Source organism: Tetrao urogallus, assembly GCF_951394365.1.
Source record: "Tetrao urogallus genome assembly, chromosome: 8".
Taxonomy (NCBI): Eukaryota; Metazoa; Chordata; class Aves; order Galliformes; family Phasianidae; genus Tetrao; species Tetrao urogallus.
Window position 1 is genome coordinate 25,113,074 of NC_136821.1, and position 18,200 is coordinate 25,131,273.

General features: G+C 40.1%; 1 protein-coding gene across 1 annotated transcript in view; it reads right to left on the reverse strand.

Annotated features, from left to right (window-relative positions):
- PLEKHM3 (pleckstrin homology domain containing M3) overlaps positions 1-18,200 on the reverse strand; it is a gene marked incomplete at its 3' end in the record, with an annotated part of 71,096 nt that overhangs the window by 8,356 nt on the left and 44,540 nt on the right. The window contains exon 6 of the mRNA XM_079538865.1: positions 4,629-4,786. Coding sequence (XP_079394991.1) covers positions 4,629-4,786 — 158 coding nt within the window. The remainder of the gene's footprint in view (positions 1-4,628; positions 4,787-18,200) is intronic.

The window sequence follows — 18,200 nt, forward strand, 5'->3', positions numbered from 1 at the left end:
AGACAAAAATCAGATTTGGTCCAGCAGATTTTAGCCCATTTTGACAGATTCAACAGAAATTACATCATGCAGATAATTTAGCACCTGCTTTGATGCCTACATTTCTTTATGCTGAGCAGATCCCTTCAGGATACTTTGAATAAGCTTTTTACACTATCAACATCCAGCGAATTTAGCTCTTTCACAAAACAAGTACTAAAACACTAGCATACCTCAAGGGAACCGGGTCTAGAGAAGGGCTGTCTAGCACAAAACACACCAAAGCAATAGGGAAAATGATGTACTTCAAATGATACCCTGCACTTCTGCCCAGGTATCTTCTGGAAGTGCCCTGTGCTGTGTATGTCAATCTCTTCACCTACTATCTACCTTTCTCACAAATGCTCAGAGCTGATTTTGTCCAGCAATACAGCATCTGCAACACAGTTAGCTGCAGCCTTGCAAAAACTGTGGCATGTGTATAAATGTAGGCACAGCCCCAGAGCCCTTAGTAGGACTTTTTGCTACATGTAAGTTAAGTACATTCATAGGTCTTAACAGGATGGTGGCCAAAGATTATAGAGGCATCCTGGTTCATATAGTTAAGCCTGTTCTGTGGCACATCTATTTTAAACTTGGGTCTTCTGGTTTGTATCTTTAAAGGGCTACATGTCTTAACGGATCTTCAGAACAAATTAATTTCACAAAGCAAAAACAGTTTAGCCTTGATAAATGAATACAAACACAAAAGAACCACTCTCCTTTGTTCATGTGCATCCAGAGGCAGAACATAAAAGGCAAGGAATTGACTTGCCAGGCCTTAACCAAGTGAGTAGATTTGCCAGTGAAATACAATGTCTTACCTATGAGGGTAGTCACTAGGATGGCAGCACCCGGGCAAGAGCATAACTTTATTAACTGAGTAGCACATAATAATCTTAACCATAATCACCCAATTATTTAATTAGACAGAAAATTATAATAATGAATAATTCCATTCTTATTCCAATGGTATTTTTCTCATTATTCTTTAAGATATAACACTTGTTAAAGAATGTTCTAGGTAAAACAAATGGGGCTACATATCATAAACAACTATAGCACTAAGCAGTTTTTTTTTTCCTGTTCTACCATTACTTTTTATTTTAAGACACACAACATTAATGAAGAATGACCAATACTAGGAAAACTTGAGGGGTAGTGCTCAACTGCTCTAATAAACATGTTTATAACCCGAAATATTTAAGCTCATTTCACAACATCTGTAAAATTAAAATTTGGAATACAGTAGGAATAAATAAGTTTATTTGGAAAATTTTAGCCTGAGGCAAATTTAGTTGAAGACATGAAACAGGAGGTTGATGCTCTGATTGCCAGAATGTTGCCAGAACTCCAGCAATCAACATCCAGAGATGTTGAGAGTTTACATTAGCTGGCTATTTGCTCCTTGAAATGCATAATTAACTCAGTAGGCTTTAAATATAGACTTTACGATGTAAAGGTCTTCAGAAAGAAGCATAATTTTTGAAATTTAGGAAGAATCTAGATGAATTCATATAAATACTTGAAAGAAAGACAAAGGAGGAAAGTGAAGACAGAGGAATCAGATTAGAAGAGGCATCCAAAAGGATGGGCCAATTTACAAAAAAAATTAAATAGTTTAACTACCGAATCAAGGCTTTCATTAAGCTCTGTGCAGAATGGCCACCTCCCAAGAAAAGCCACAGAAAGGAAATATCATTAGAAAGCTTATGACTTTGTGAGCCCACCCTTAAATTCAAGGCAGCAAACTGTTGCTCTGTATTGTTGAGCAGGATGTAAAGAGTCTGACAAGCACAGCCCACAGACACGCTAATTAAGTGAACTGATTGTGTTTATTTTGGAACCTCTGCCAACAAAGGAATGTGTCATGCTGATTAGTGAGAGAAGGGTATGTAATATATGTGTATTCAAACCCTGAGGAGCACATAACCCAGGTATTCACTCTGTTTGCTCAGGGACTGACAAAAATTACTTGTAAAGCAAATAACCTGACCAACGAGAAACTCCAGCCCTCAAGAGGGCCCCCCCCTTTTCTCTGAGATACACATATCTAAAGAAGACCCATCCTTCATAAATTCCTACTGAAGACTAAATAAATTCCTACTGAAGACTGAAACTGCGAGAAAGGCTTTGGAAAGAAATGAACTCTCGAAGGTGACCTAAGACACCACAAAGATGGAAAGGTAACAGTCATCTGAAAACCACCTCGGAATGGCACTAGCCTCTCTGACAGCTGCCACTCTTTTCTCCAAAGAGTAAAGAAATTAAGGGAAGTAGCCAGGAAAACAAACGTCAGCTCAACACAGACAAACACACAAACTGACCTCCCTATTCAAACGTGCAACACAGAGGTGAAGTTTAGAAAAGCTGTACCCACTTTCAAATATTTCCAAACCAAGAGCCCAGTTTGCTGGTAGAATTAGCAGAATGTTCAGAAGTGAGTGACTAAATCGTGAAAGCGTGGAAAGAGAGTCTTCAGAGCTCTGCTGCTCTTTCTTCTTTAACTCAGCAGCTACAACCAGGGTAATTCCAAGTCCAGGCAGTCCTGAGTGTAAAATGTGAGTACTATGCTGCAGACAGCAATTCCAGGAAACCGAGACCTTTTCCTATGTCTAACCAGTATAACCATGTTATACCTGAGCACTGAGTACAAAACCTCTCTGATCTGTGTAAGATGGCTACAAATGTGAAAATTCTTTCCGGGCCTTTCCTTCAGTGCTTTGCAACGATGAAGTTGCACAGTAACATGCACAAGCTCCTTTGTCATTACGACTTGTCTCTAGCCTAAAGGCAGAAAAGAGTGAAAATATGGGATTGTCATAATCTGGTTAGCTTCACAGATGTGCATGTGCCCACATGAGTAGTAATACAATGAAAAAGCTAACAAAGGGAAACAGAAAATGCTAAGGACAAAAGGTTTAGCAATAAGGAGTACAAAAGAAGCAAGTAAAATGACCTCTGACAAAACAAGAAAGAGAAATATCGAAGAACCATTCATGCCGACTGTGTTTCAATTAAAATCACTAAAGAAGATGTTGTCTTTGGCATGACATCAACCACATTTGTGAAACATGAATAAATGTTCTTTCTGGTTTCTAATTCACATAAAAACAGGAGCTACAGCAGCTTCTTTTGGCTTTCACTGGACTACTGGCAAATACTATTTTGAAGGTTTTAAGGTTGTAATTGCAAAGTAAGACTTATCTCAGCTGAAGGGTATGGAAACAATATACATCCAACAATGTTTTTGTGACCAAAAATACCCAGGCAGATCACACAGATACTTCAGGTAAACTTGTCTTCTCAAATGCTCTTACATTTTCTCATCAATCTTCAACTGCCTTTTGTACACTCTTAATAAGCCTCTGATGCTTTTTATATCCTAGTCTCTTTTTAACTCAGCCTATCTCACCAAGCACCCTCACACACATTCTTTACAGAAAACTGTTTATAGAGCTCAGCTGCACACCTTGTATAGTTTATGCTCCCAGCTTTGCCAATGCATTTCGAAGAATGAGAATCTGGAGAAAGAATGTGCAAACAGTCATTGAAAGTCAGGTCAGGCTGAAAACCCCCAAAGTAATTGTAATTTAACATCTTTGTAATTTAACATCTTGCACGCTACTTGTAATTTAACATCTTTGCACGCACAGAGGAATCAGATTCCTAAGGAAACCCTTTTAAGAGGCTGCTCCTGATTGTTTCCAAAGGTGGCCCTTCCTTTTTCTTTTTTTTTTCCTCTCTTCTTTCCAGTGGACCTCTTTGGAGAACAAATTAAAATGGCTATTTTTGAAACAACCAAAAAGTATTTATCTGTGGAGGAATGTGGTGCTGTCAGATACAGTCTTCTGCTGAGTTAAAAAAAAGTCCCCCTTTACTTAAAATCTGAGATACGTTTGAAAAAGAATAGTAATACTGCTGCACTGCTGAGTCTACACTGATATCCTGCATTTTGCTTTAAGATCTTCCATGCAACTCCTGCCCCTAATCTGGCATCCAGTACTCCATTTAAGATGAAATAAATGTTCGTGGATTTAATTTAGGGCTGGGCACATACTTACATATATTATGTAACTACCTGAGAAGAGCTGTCATTAAAGGAAGGGGAAAACCAAAATGAAAAAAAACAACAACAAAAAAAACTTGCATACATACAAAGAGGAGTGTGCATGGTGAAAATGAAGAATTACCCATAACATTTCACAGAGAAAATGTTCCAGATAAATGGCTACTGCTTTACAACACACAATCCCAGTACATCATGGGCCCAGTGACATCAGGTAGTGAAAAGATGTCTATGATCACACCAGAGAATCCATTTAGTGTTTTAAGACACTTTGCAAACTCAGAAATCTTCAAATAAATCACACGATGCGATTCTTCTGGGGAATCTTCCCATCTCAAGCAGCTGCTCTGAAACTTACTTTGGGAAGTAGTTCTTCCCATCTACTTCCAAGACTGTGGCCTCTCTGGGCCAGGAGCTTGTGCAGCTGCGTGGGAATGTGAATTAGTCAAATCCAGACCCCAGTTATTTAAAAAAGACGTCATAAGGCTGAGAATCCACAAGGATATGTTAGGTGAATCAAATGTTAATTTAATTGCAGTACCTGCTTGTAGAAATATCTTCAAAGGGGTAAAGGATTTCTCCATTGTTACAAATCTCACAGATGAATCCCTTTTGACTACAGAGACTGCAGCTATACACATGAGAGGTGGCAAACTTGATCACCTTCCCCAAGAAAGGAGCCAGCTTTCCTTCAATAACCTGAAATAAGGATGACATTGTATGAATCCATAAAAATGACCAGAACGTCCTGAAAGACTGAAAAAACATTAATACAGAAACACAGCTATGTACAGCTCAATAAAATAACAATAAAATATTTTCACAACTGTTATAGTTCCACGAAAACACAAGTGACAGCAGCAGCCATTGAACTGGCAATGATTCAAATGTGAAAGAGAGGAAAAGGCACCATCTCTTTAAGTCCCTATATGGCAGTGACACACAAGACTAGCAACCATTTGAAGTGCAACAATGCATTCACATGCTGCAGCACAGAAAAATATATAGGAAAAGAACTTAAGGTTCCACATTATCATCTAACCAATAGCTATGGACACTGACAAAGTATGATTTTCAATTCCTGTTAATTTTTATGCACAAAGCACAGCTTCGTCTCTGCTCATTTACTTCCAATGTACAGTCTTTTTTTTTTTTTTGCACATTTTTCATGCACAGAATCCTTACCTACTTTAGTAAGGTTGTATTTCCCATTGAAAGTCATTAATATACATTATTTCCCTCACTGTCAATGTGAATACGTTCTCAGATAAACTCTGGAATAGGAGGAAGTATTTTTTTTTCCCCTCCAGTGTCCTGCTTTCAAAATCAAGAAGTCTCTCACTGCCAGACAACCCTGGTAGGCCATTAGAACTGATTAGCACTGCCTGTGTTTGTGTGAAAAAAAAACCAAAAAACTGGCATGTAGTATAGATTAAACCACTAGCCACAACACTCATCTAAATTTGTGATTCAGTGACAATGTCTCTATAAGGGGTACTATTCAGGCAAAATACTTTCCATTCACATTGAGTCTCCAGAGACTTTAAAGAATTCTGCTGGTGTCTGAAATAATGAAGATGGAATAAGGCTCTAAGTGTATACTCTTTACTCCTGGACTTCCTGTGGTCTGAATGGCAGCCTGCCAGGTTAGTGATAGAAATGTGTCATGAGATTTGATAGTGACCTCCTGTAAAAAAAAAAAAAAATGAAAAAGAATGCACTAATTGCTGTTTGAAGGTTTACACAGCGCTGTGCCCTGGAGACTAAGAGTAGGGACATTTACACTTAAATATGTGTCATATTCACTTCAGGCGCCTTTTCCTTCAGTATGTAACATACAACTTGTAAACGGGTTTAGTATAAACGATCTTGAGAAAGCAAAGGTCAAGGCAGAGAAGAACAGCAGAGGTTTCAGAAGCATTCCTCTCCTGCGTCAAGCAGCAAGGAAATAAATCTGTGCTCTAGGGCAGTATCCTGCCCACTAGCTAAGACATCAACTGTTAAGGAGTGCAAAAAAGGTGCGCAGGCAGCATTGATGCTGATGGCACTGGCTGTGCGTCCTTTGCTTTCAGCTCAAGCCTGTTAACAGCAACAACAGGAAGCAACATTGTTATTGCTAGTATTGCAGATAGGACATCTGCTCATGCTAGAGGAAAAATGACGTTCCTATTGCATCCTGGCGTAGGAATATCCCCTTCAAGTAAAATATAAACAATGCTGCAAATGGAGCCATAGTTCAAGGTAGTGATATTTCTAACCTTATAACAGATGGGCAGACACTATTTTAGCTCCCTCAGGATGGGTTTTGTTTTTCATTTTGAAGAAATATTTTTTTCTGCTTGTAGCCTGCAGAGCTACAGAGGGTCAGAAAATCAAACAAGTGGGGAATAGGGGAAAGACACAAAATTGATAGCATTCAGGAAACAGGAGGAAAGAAACAGTGAAGCTACCCAGCTGGTGACACTGCTGCAATGACCCATTTAGTAGTAACAGATGAAATATGCATACAATGATAATAAGTAAACCAAAATTCATACATATTTTCCAAAGCACTTTCACACTACAGCAATCACCTCTGACAGGCTGTAAGAGCTCAGTTAAAATGCTAGGCTGAAAACAGAGCCGCAAGTAAATTCTATAAACCTGTAATCACGTCACTGTCAGCAAGGACTTCAGTGTTAAATCTCTGGATTAAATTCACATTTTACATAATGTAGTGTACAAATTAACATAATCTATTACTATCTTAAGCACCAGGGGCAAATTTAAGTCTGTACAAAGCACAAAGATTTCCTGTGCTGAAGAGCTCACATTCTAACCAAGATGGATTGATAGCCCCCAAGGAGACGGTGCTATTCATCCTTATTTATTTATTTGCATGGCCTGCCATAGCTATGTAGTGGGTTAGTTTGTTACTCTGGCCACTGCAGACACACAATGAAGATCCTGTCTTCAAAGAACTCTGCATGTCAATTTTACAATGTGAATTACAGGCAATTTTACTGTATTATAGGAGGATGACAAAATGCAACATCAAACTGATATTACCACTATTTTTAGCATCTGCAAATTTCGTGTCATTTTACTTCATCAGAGACTTCAAGGCTGTGTACAGGAAACAACTTTGTCATTCATGTTTCTACCTAATAAAACCCTAATCTCTGTTTAACTCAGCAAGCAAAAGGGGATATTTCTATTTCTCATCCCCAGGAGAAGTTTCATGGTACCACTTCCACTGTTTTTATAGCTTTCGGAAAGGGAGCACTGTCAAACCTTCTCCTGTGACTAAGCATCCTCATGACAGCCAGATGCCCAGGGCTGGTCAGTTCAGACATGCCAGAGCCATGATGATAGAGTATAAGGATATTCTCCAAATTGATGCTGGAACCAGGTCTTAAGTCTCAAGGAAATACAGGTAATTAAAGAATTGTGTTAAAAAAAAAAATATGTAATGCACCAGCTAGATATAAAGAAAATCACATGGAAAAAATCCTCAAGAGGCCATCTTGGTGGATCCAGCAACATCTGTGTCATTCTTTATTGCTACATCTGTTACTAAAGGCTTTCAAAGACAGAGACTCTACAGTTCGCTTGCAGTCTAACTCAGCACGTGTCTGTTCAGTCCACTTTGAGCCAGTCCTAAGCTTTAACATGAACATTTCAGTTTTCAGAAGAAGCTGAAATTCTTAACCTGCTTACTCCATAAGCAGATCCGATACAAAGCACGGAGAAAACCCTAACTTCAAGACAGTAGGCAATGCTTTAAATGCCGAGTGTCCAACAAATTTCAAATCAGGCCTGTGGCCCTGAAGGAAGAGGGTGACATGCAGCTGTTCAGCTCTCATGCATATCCAAAATAACTTGAGTCACAGTAGTAAAAACACAAGTGGTCCTTGCAATTCAGCTCTCAGGTGGAGGCTGAGACCTAATGACTCTATTACAAGTCACTGGCAGGCCCACTTGGCAAGCTCAACAGCGGGAAAGTCTCTTCTGCAGTATGCAGTAGGTCTGGGAAACTCATCTATTAGCTTAGCTGCAATGGTTGTTATTGCAAACCATGAGAAAATTATATGTTTTGGTTATGAAAGGGTGTAGGGCAAGAGAAAGTCTTTCAATTTGGTCTCTAAAAACTGCAGCTATTATTCATACATGGAGCGTTGACATTGCAGTGTCATGTTCACAGCCTGCAGCTAGTAGGTCTATTGGAACTAGAAAGTAGTGTATATGATCCATCCTTTCAGCTCTCTTTGGTAACATTTGCACCCCATTCCATGAACAGAAAAGTACATCAAAAGAAATGGTATAGGAGGATGTTTACTCCACAAGACCATACTTAACCCAACTAAATAATCAAAATTTCACATCACTAGGAAGTGCCTGTGCACCTGGAAGACAGCTGTATTGGATCTGACCAAAGCAGAGCAGCAAAAATGAGCTAGTACTTGTGTTCCACATCCTACTTATCCATACCTCAACATGTTGCCATTCACACAATCCCACCACAATACTCCCACCTCTTTACCACATCTCATGTTTATCAGATACACTCAGAAAGAATTTAGGTCTCCAAAATTACCTAACTTCATTTAATCTAATGAGAATTATGAGTCCAAATCCTTTCAATATCTGAGCTAGAAGGAAATGGCTGGTCCCACAAATGACATTCCCCAAAACTGCACACAATCCTGTGAAGTTCCTAGGATTTTCAAAACCTAGAGAGCATTAAGAGGAACTGTAAAACCACACATAGTATGCACTGTAGAACAGTCTGTTATATCTCAAAAGCAGTGCAGAAATTTAGTGCAAAACTTAGTAAGTTAATAGTGGGCTATAGGAACAGAAACGAAAAATTTCACTGACATAACCCTCTATCTTAATGCAGTCCCAAAATGTGCTTGCAAAGGCTTAAAAATACTTTCTGTCTCCAGCATCATGCTTAAACCAAACTGAAATGCTGCTGAGTTCAGATTTTCTTCTGTATACAGATGCTGCGGCACACACGAAGAGTAAGCTCTGTTTTCTAATCCAAATTATTTCTAGCACAGGCAGTAATATAATTATCCTAAATTGAGCATGAAAGATGATCATCAGTCAATGAAGGGTGCAACATAGCTTCTTCTCCCTAAACTGGTCAAGGAACCCATCCCAAAAGGATTCTGAACATAGAGCCATGCTTCTACAGTTAACTTACCACTGCTGTAACATACTTTGGCACAGGCCCAAAGTTTTCTCTCTGAAAAGCCCTCATATTCAAATTAGAACTGCTATCTACCTCGGAGGATCTGGAAAACATTTTTCTGAGCTATCGCTGTAGCTTTGCACATTACAGATACAGACTCATGTCTCACATGTTAGGAATTGTATGAAAATACACACCCACACATACATACATAAAAGATGGGCCCTGCCCTCAAAGCACTTACAATTTGACACAGCAAATGGGCACTGCTTTTTTACACCAGCTAACCACATATTTCATCTCCAATCCTAAACAGGACAAACTCCATGTTTTGAAGGAGGCATCCCACCAGCGAGAGCATATCTGCAGGTGATAGGACTGCTACAGATGGGAGAGGAAAAGCCAGGAGAGCCCACAGAAGCAGCAACCTGCTCTGCTGCCCAGCCTCTGGCACGCAGGTCAGGAAAGCTGAGGTCCTGGAGAAGGTTGGGTGGTACTGGAAAGCAAGAGGTAAGGCAGGGAGTGAGAAATCTGCAGCAGAGTGAGAAATCAAAGTGGGATTCACAGTATCTGAAAACATGCCAAAAGGGACAATTATTTTAGATGATTTCTGAACAGCGGGTTTCCATACAAGACAAACTTACAAATAAAAATAATTTGATATAATTTGTGTATATCTTTGTGGCACTGGTTGGTAGGGTAGCAGCATAAACCACAATTAAGCTCTATATAAATGAGGTAGGAGGGAAAAACAAAGGGTCTGCCTAATGCTTGCAGGCCAGACAGTATTGGCAGTGGCTACGAGCCTTGGTCACGATGCACAGGCCTGTTTTTCCTGATTCAGCATGAAGACAGAAGATGAAAGACAGTAGGGGCTACTGTTTAAATTGAAATCCCTTTGGACACATCACATTAGCATGATCATGAGAGCAATGTGTGATCAAAGTTTCACTACCAGGAGAGCTGCTGGCCCCTAGAGGTTCCCTCATTCTCCCCTATAAAAAGACTAAATGTACCTTGCTCCATCAAGATGATGTTTTCAGAAACAACAGGCAGTCATTGTTTTTAGAGAATAAGAATGGGGTAGGTCCCAACATCCTCCACAGGGAGAGAAACTGTCCTCAATACCTACCGTACATACAACAGGGTTATTGCCAAGAGAGAACTTTTCACAGGTATTCCTGTCCCCTTCTTTCCCAACATTTTTTCTGAGCTCCAAAGCCTGACCTGCACCAGAGCAGAGGCAGTTCCCTTTTCCCCAGCAGATGCCAAGCTCTGTCCTGACTCCGTCTCTTATCCCAGCTTTCCAGGCTGAGCATAACACCAATAGAAGTCCACGTCTGGAGCCCCTACCCCTGAAACCCTAATCTCAACCTTAACTTTCCTACCCTGCAATACACTACAGGGGAGCAAAAAAACCAGCCCATTACAGCGGAGTGGAATCAAGTCACTTCCCTTTTTGGTCAACAAAGATTGCTTGTATGAGAACATACTTACCTGCGTGAAGGAGGGTTGCACAAACTAATCCCACAGAAGAGCAATGTTCTGAGCACAATGTTGCAATATATGAACATTTTCATAGTAAAAAAAAAACAAACAAACCAAGAAAGTGAATGGTCAAGGTACAGAGGCAGAATTAATCTCTAAATTCCTTCTAATTCAGAGATGGTGACCTAAATTTAGAGCTTTCTGAACTCTGTTTGCAAAAACAGAAAAAGACAAAAAAAAAAAAAAAAAAAAAAAAAAAAAAGCATTCAAAAAAGCCCTAATGCAAAATAATTTGTTAAGAGTTTGCTCCAGATCCTGAGTGACAGTTATTTAAATTAGAAAAGACGTAATAGCAGTTTCTGCCTGGGTGTCACAGGAAAGCAATCAATGCAGATTAGATAAGGATGGAAGTCCCCTCTAAACTCAGCCTGTTTTATTCCCAAAGACATAATATTGCAAGGGCTGTAAGTTCAATTAGAGGTAGGGGGGGGAAAAAAAGAAAAACTGAGTCAACTATAAGGCACTATCACTTTAAGTACCGCCTCTGTAACCTCTTGCCCACCTATTAGCCCAGGACCACAGAAATAAACAGCCCTTGCATCATGGCCACATAAATTAATTCTCCCATCTATCAGACGTGATGAACTTTCTGGAGAAGAGGAAAAAAAAGCAGTACAGTTTTCAGACATTTCTCAAGGGAGTGTGTGTTTGCTTTGAGGGCAGGGCACCTTTCAGCAATGCACGCTAAGTAGTAACAGGTAAAGAGGAAGACCTCCATCCCTGCAGGAGTCCATATGATGTGCACTTCTGTGAGAATCATCAAACTTCCAATCCCGTCCGTGCATTTCTACCAACTTTTCAAAAAGAAAAAAGTGTAGTAAACGCTTACATAGCATGGAGATCGTAAGTATCTTCAATCACCTACATAAAGACTGTGTCAAGACAGGTGGCAGAGGGGATGCAGCTTGCTGATCTTTCAGATATAATATTCTGCTCAGTATGTAACACTGCCAAGGCCAAGAAGTCTGAATTCTAAAAAGCGCCACGATGAAAGTGTCACATCAAAGGTTTCTGGATTAATGTAACTGTTTATATTTTTTTGCCTAAGTAATTTCCAACATACAATAATAAAAGCAAAATCAGAAGTTGTTTAAAAAAGTAATTCTTATGTTAAGACGCAAGTTAATGGAGATCATCAGCTGACGGATATTTTACACAGACTTTCTACAGTCTGAGAGCAAGGAGAAAAACTACAAACCCCTGTAACATTCCGTGAGCTTAGACAGAAGGGACAACCAACAACCACAGGCACCAGAAACACCATCACTACACTGTGGATGTATGACTGGGGAATAAACCATGAAGAGAGACAGAACTCTCTGAACTGGACCTATATTTTCCTCATGTATCAGAAATGCGGGAGGAAAACCTTTGTTATAGAGCAGTATCTGTTGCTACTCCTCTGTCTAAAAGCTCTACCATTGGGGTTAAGTATTCCAGTTAAAGTGATGAAAACATTGTAAAACTCAGATCTCACTGCCACTGTGAGACAAGCTAAATTCACCGAATGGCTTTGTGACCCCACCCTCGTAAATCAGCTTGTTAATCATTATCGTCATAGAGGCGATAAAGCTGTTTTATAAGCCAACACCAAAGCAGTAACATTAACTACTTATGTAGAAGCTGATGTATTTCTCTGCAGATAACATTTATTGGAAGGCCCTCTCTTTAAAGATACAGGTTTGCCTCATAACCCTACTCTGGAGCACCAGCAATTTGTTCCATTTATTCCTCCAGTCTGATTTACATGTCAGACATAAGTGTTGCCTGGAGGGGATGGGTTAAGTGATATGAAATTGCTAGAGCACCTTGAACTATAGGTTCAAATCTCAACTGGATTGTCCTGGCCTCTCTTCCTGACAGAATAAAATTTATGATTATTTCTCAAGGCCAGACGCACACTTGCCTCTGTCTGAAACACAGAGACAATTTGCCAAGAGGCACTTATGCAACACAAAGAGACATGAAAAGGCCAAGAGGCACAGAGAAAACAGAAGGGGTGGTAGACATGAAGTTCATTCACTCACTCCAATTCCATATGCGGAAGGGACACAGAGTCCTTTAATTACTGGGGTTAGTGTCACAAGAATGCCTGGAAGACAGAAGTTATTGGAAGGAGTAGTCAACAAACAGTACACAGCTTTCCACCATCTTCCACAGTCAAGATTTCTTCATGTTCCTGGTTGTTTCCTTTTTATCCCTTCACAGACAGCTAGTTTTTAATGCAGCATTTGCTAACAAGCTCAAGGTAAGCTTCAGCCTTGCCTTGAGTATCACAGAGAACATACTTCCTGCACTGAATGAAAAAATAAAAAACTTCAGAACAGAATGGCTTAGATTCATCACCGTGTTCACCCCTCTCCAAATTCCATCAATGGGAGCTTTGTGGAGGAGGACTAAATACCCAGTAATCACCAGCACCTCCAGAGCACATGAGAAATATGCTTTTGAAAGAACTATCAACGACTGAAGAAAATAGGGCTGGATATGTAAAACTCCAGTTTACTCTTCCTGCTACAGCCCATCCAACTGACAGACTTGCTTAAAAACTTCTCACCACAGGGATTCCACAATTCTCAACACTCAAAACATCCAGAAAGCTTTTCCAATCTCAGGTCTCTTTTGCTGTGGTCAACTGCCTTCGTTTCAGGCTCTATTTCCAATTCTTATACTGTGCAATTCAGAAAGCATTTTCTGATGAATTCACTTCTCTCTTATGAATGATCTTTGTTGCATGCCTGGAAGAAGAGTAACTTGAGTGCTGGAAGGCTACAGTGCTTGCCTTCCCCCTCAGCTAACTGTAGAACAAGTATTTTACATACTTATTAAGTGCGGAGATTGGCCATTATAATGCCAAGGGTAAAATGGAGTCTCTACTCTCTAACAGCTTTCAGCAGAGTCAGTACTTCTGCCACTGACAGAATGAAAACATTGAGCTGGAGACAAGAATGCTAGAATATGCTTAGCTAAGGATAAACAAAAGCTGCAAAGCAGAGAAAGGGAAAACACATTCCCTGGCTGGGAAATTACTGACCATTTCCACATAGGGAACAGACAATGCTCCTGGACTGTTAATTTCCTTGAGGATTTTTTCCCTTCCGTTCACCATATTCTTAACTCTGAATTCTTGTTATGATTTCAGTGCACAATTAATCTTTAGTTTAGAGGAAAGGGAAATGAAAGGAGGAAGGATGATCATGAGGTAAAACCCCCAGGGAGGCAGATATCAGATCTCAGCTCTGCCCCATCTTTGTGTAATATACAGGTCTGATCAGGTTTCCTTGCTCCACTTTGACTTCCAGTCATCTCTTTCAGATTGCCTGCCTTGTTTATTTAAATTGCAAGTGACTTAAGGGAAAAATGATTTCTTAATATTTGTGTGCATGCACACTGGAATCTATGTGTTGCTGTAAAACAAATAAAACCAGAACAAAACAGTAACCTCAGGAGAGCACAGCTCCAGCTTGGGATCTGCCTGGTTAGAACTGAACATAAAATGGGCAGCCAACTGGATGGGGAGGGGAAATGCCATGTTTTGGTTGCGTACAGACCCAGTTTGACTTGATCTAGGCTAACTGAAAACACATCTTTGGTTGCTACAGCCATGCTACAGGCCACAATACCAGCTCCCAACAGTAACTTCCTTTCTTTTTCACTTCACACAGTCTTTGCAGATGCCTGGCTGTCCCAAGGGCCTGTTCAGCCAGTAGCATGGGTGAAAGCAGGATGGATGGGAGCAAGTGAGGCCAAGGTCTCTGTTGACCAGCTGCTGACACCAGTGCAAAGTGCTGACTCTGACACACACGCCACTATTTTGCCAGTGCTGGCCTTGACACAAAGAAAGACACGTAGGACAGCCATACATTATGCTGTGCTAACTTGTCGCTCACACAGGTCAGAAAGCATCCCAAAAGGAAACCTGGCGATGAACACCACAAAGAAAAACAAAACAAAATCCAAACAAATCAAATTGAAGCAGAAATGAGTGAGAATGTGAATAAACAGAAAGCACTGACTAGCTTTGACTTCCTTGCAGTCCGCAGGCAGTGACAGCAGAAATCTGCTGTTGGCAGTTTTTCCAAGCAGGACTGCTTGACATGCTGTACTTTTACTTGGCATTAAAATTATATTCCACCAGTTAGCCACTACAATTCTTAGAGACACTTGGAAGAGCAGGAAGAACAAAAACAAGTTCAAGAGCAAATGTTAACCTGCAATAAGCACATTTAGAGAAAGGGCACAAGCAAAGACAGTCTTACTTGGGTTGAGAGAGTGGAACAAACTTGGGTATACACAAGGTTTGTCCATCAGTCCAAAGGAATTTATAGCAGGAAGCAGAGTCAGGGTTCCTCCAAACCCTCCTCTACTCCTCAAAGAAAGGAAGAAAATTCTGAAATTCAGCAGGTCTCTCAATTCAAGCTGGCGAGTGAGAAAGATGGAATTATCTCAGTATAAACAACATGCCTGGAAATTGGCAGTGCCAGCTCCCCAGCCAGCCCTGCAAAGAGACTTTCTGCCTTTGCACTCAAAGCACTTGAGTCCTCTTCCCTTTCTCTTTCCCACAAGGTTTCCAGGCACCTACATGTCAATTTTGTCACACCCTAAGTTCTCCTAATCTTGTCGCAAGGATGAATTATAGGTTGTTTTAAAAAACAGGTATTCAAGCAAAGGTTAAAGGCTGTTTTAATCAAACAAGCTTGAAAGAGTACCAGGAATTTGGCTGGTAGAGAACAGAAAGCAGCTTAAAAAAACATACGTGACTGTATACTCACGCAAGCAAATATGCATTCAGGCAGAGGTATATGTATTCCTTTCTTTTTTTTTTTTCTTTTTTTTTTTTTTTAAATAAGACTCATCAGGCATGCGTGCTGAGACATTAATCTACGTTCCTACTGAGTAAGACATCATTTCATGAATGACATCACAAAGCCAGAAACTTTTCTGCTTTGCATTGGACTGGATCAGTGCCATTTTAGGGAGGAATCTTCTCATGATTTCAGAACAAGAAATCAAAATCCTTAGAAAATTGTTAGAACTATCTGAAAAAACTCAGCTAGTACAAATTATATTCAGACTTTTTAAACCCGTTTTTCATCCAAGCAGGTAACTCTGAGATAGTATTTTCTTTCTCTGAGAAATTATTTCTAGGGATGTTACTTCTTGGAATATGCCCAGCTGCCTCTCTGAACAGATATTTTATGAGAAGTACAGCAATGAGGTTAGACTGATCTACAATACTGGGGCCTTTCATTCCCCACAGTAAGGAAGAAAACTAAACAAAAATTAAAAAAAAAACAGTCTATATCAACGAGTACTAGAAAAGAGGCAGTGTATATTATTATTTCCTCTTCTAGGAGCTTAAAAAAATTAAAAGAACTCTGGATATCTCAGAGGCTCTTGCAATCCACTGGTACCACTGCAGAGCTGTTTTAAACAGTTCCACACTAGAAAGTTACACATAATACAAGTGGCACAAATGTCATATTCATGTGGAAAGCATCACATGTATTTAATAAAGCTTGCTGAAAATTCTGCTCTCAAGCTGCTGCAAACCTATATGTCATATGAAAAATATCTATTAGCAAACTTGCTATATGCCCACGCTTCCCCTCCAAGTCTTTAACACACCTAATTAAACTCAGATGAACTCATCCCTCTGGTTGCCACCTGCCCAAACACTGCCCCATAAGCCTGGCCGGCTCTGCCACGCTCTCCACCTGACCATGAGCCATTCTCAATGACAACTGCTTTCCCCAAAAGTACTGTGGTAAAAAGGAAATGCCAGTAAAACCCTTGCCATTACCACTAATTGTAAGCCAAGCTGTCAGCAGCTTGTGGAATTACATACACGCCTGGACTATCAGCTAACCTGAAACGTTTCCTGTTCTGCTGAAAGGTGACTCAGTGCTAGCAAACTCCAAGGAGTGACACAAATGAGTGATAAAGAAGCCACAGGAAAAGCATACAAACTGTATAACTGCTATTTTGCTAGCAGGCATTTTAATAGCTATGGAAATACACACTGTGTCATTTTTGCCACTCTAGGATTATTTTCATATTCTTCTGCTAATGAAATTATGACAATCATAAAGGCACAGGTCTAAAAATAAGGGCATAAACGTAGCCATTAACATTATGCTGTTACGGTCCAAGATGCAAGTGTTTACATAGCTCAAGTACAAAACCATCTAGGTGACTCACAATTTTTATGTACATAAACTGCTCAATATGCTTGCTGTGACACCAGCAAATGACTCTAAGATGTAAATCTGAGCTGAACAGTGATTCCCAGTTCTCTTCAATTGCAGTAGAGGGAAGCAGGCTGTTTCCATCCTAAGATAGGCCAGATAGACTACCCTTCCAAAACTGTTTTCCCTCCCTTTATTTATATCCTGTCCAGGATGATTATTTTAAACATCTATATAGGAAAGTGAGACCCACCTTACCTTAATCCAACTACAAATGTCCTGTCTCAGAGAAAGCTGACAGCACAGAGACCATATCACCTATGCCTCAGAATGAATTAGACAAATGCACAGATGAATTCAGCAATGCATATGTTTCTCACTTCACCACACAAACTTCTCTTTCTTGTCTCCTGCCCACCAAGTATTTAAGAGCAGGAGCTGTACCAGACACATCAATTAAAACCCACCACTGCTTTAAACCAGCTCTACTCTCAGCAATGTCTCTAAGCCCGTGTTCAGATGAGTACTGCAAAACACATGGCAGGACATGCATCCATTCCACATACTGCATCAAACATTTTGTTCAGGAGGTTGGAGACGTAAAGCTAACATTTTCACTACCATGCTGGATAGTGAACTACGGAAGTTATGACAGAGAGGTGCCTTGCATTTTGCTGCCCTTGCTGAGCTCAGTGAACTCCCACAGAAAACTGTGAAAGCCAAATTTTCAGCCATCTCAGCAGGATTGCATAGCCAAGTCTGACAAAACCTTAATTCCCCTTCTCATTTGCCACCTCCTGCCCCTCAAGCAAAGTAAGGGCTTGTCTAAACTTAGAAGGATCTGCTGGTACAGCTACATGGGTAAGTCTTTTTGGTAAATACATGTTTAAGCTGATACATCTTATATTGATTCACTGAATGAAACAAATTATGCCAGCAAGACACTTTCTCATATAGGTAACTGAGTTTGCACTAGTACTTTGTAAGTACAGCTATATCCATTAAGTGTGCGTGTTTGTTTTTGCCATGCACTTATTCCAGGAACAATTCTAACCAACCCCAAAGTATTTTGCCCAAAACCCAGTTTTGCCAATCAGTGCAGCCACATGCGTGCTACTGGCTTTCACTAGCACAGGCCTGTTAGGTACCATTTCCTATCACTTCCCCGGAAGAAACTGCTGTGTTATCAAAACTTTGT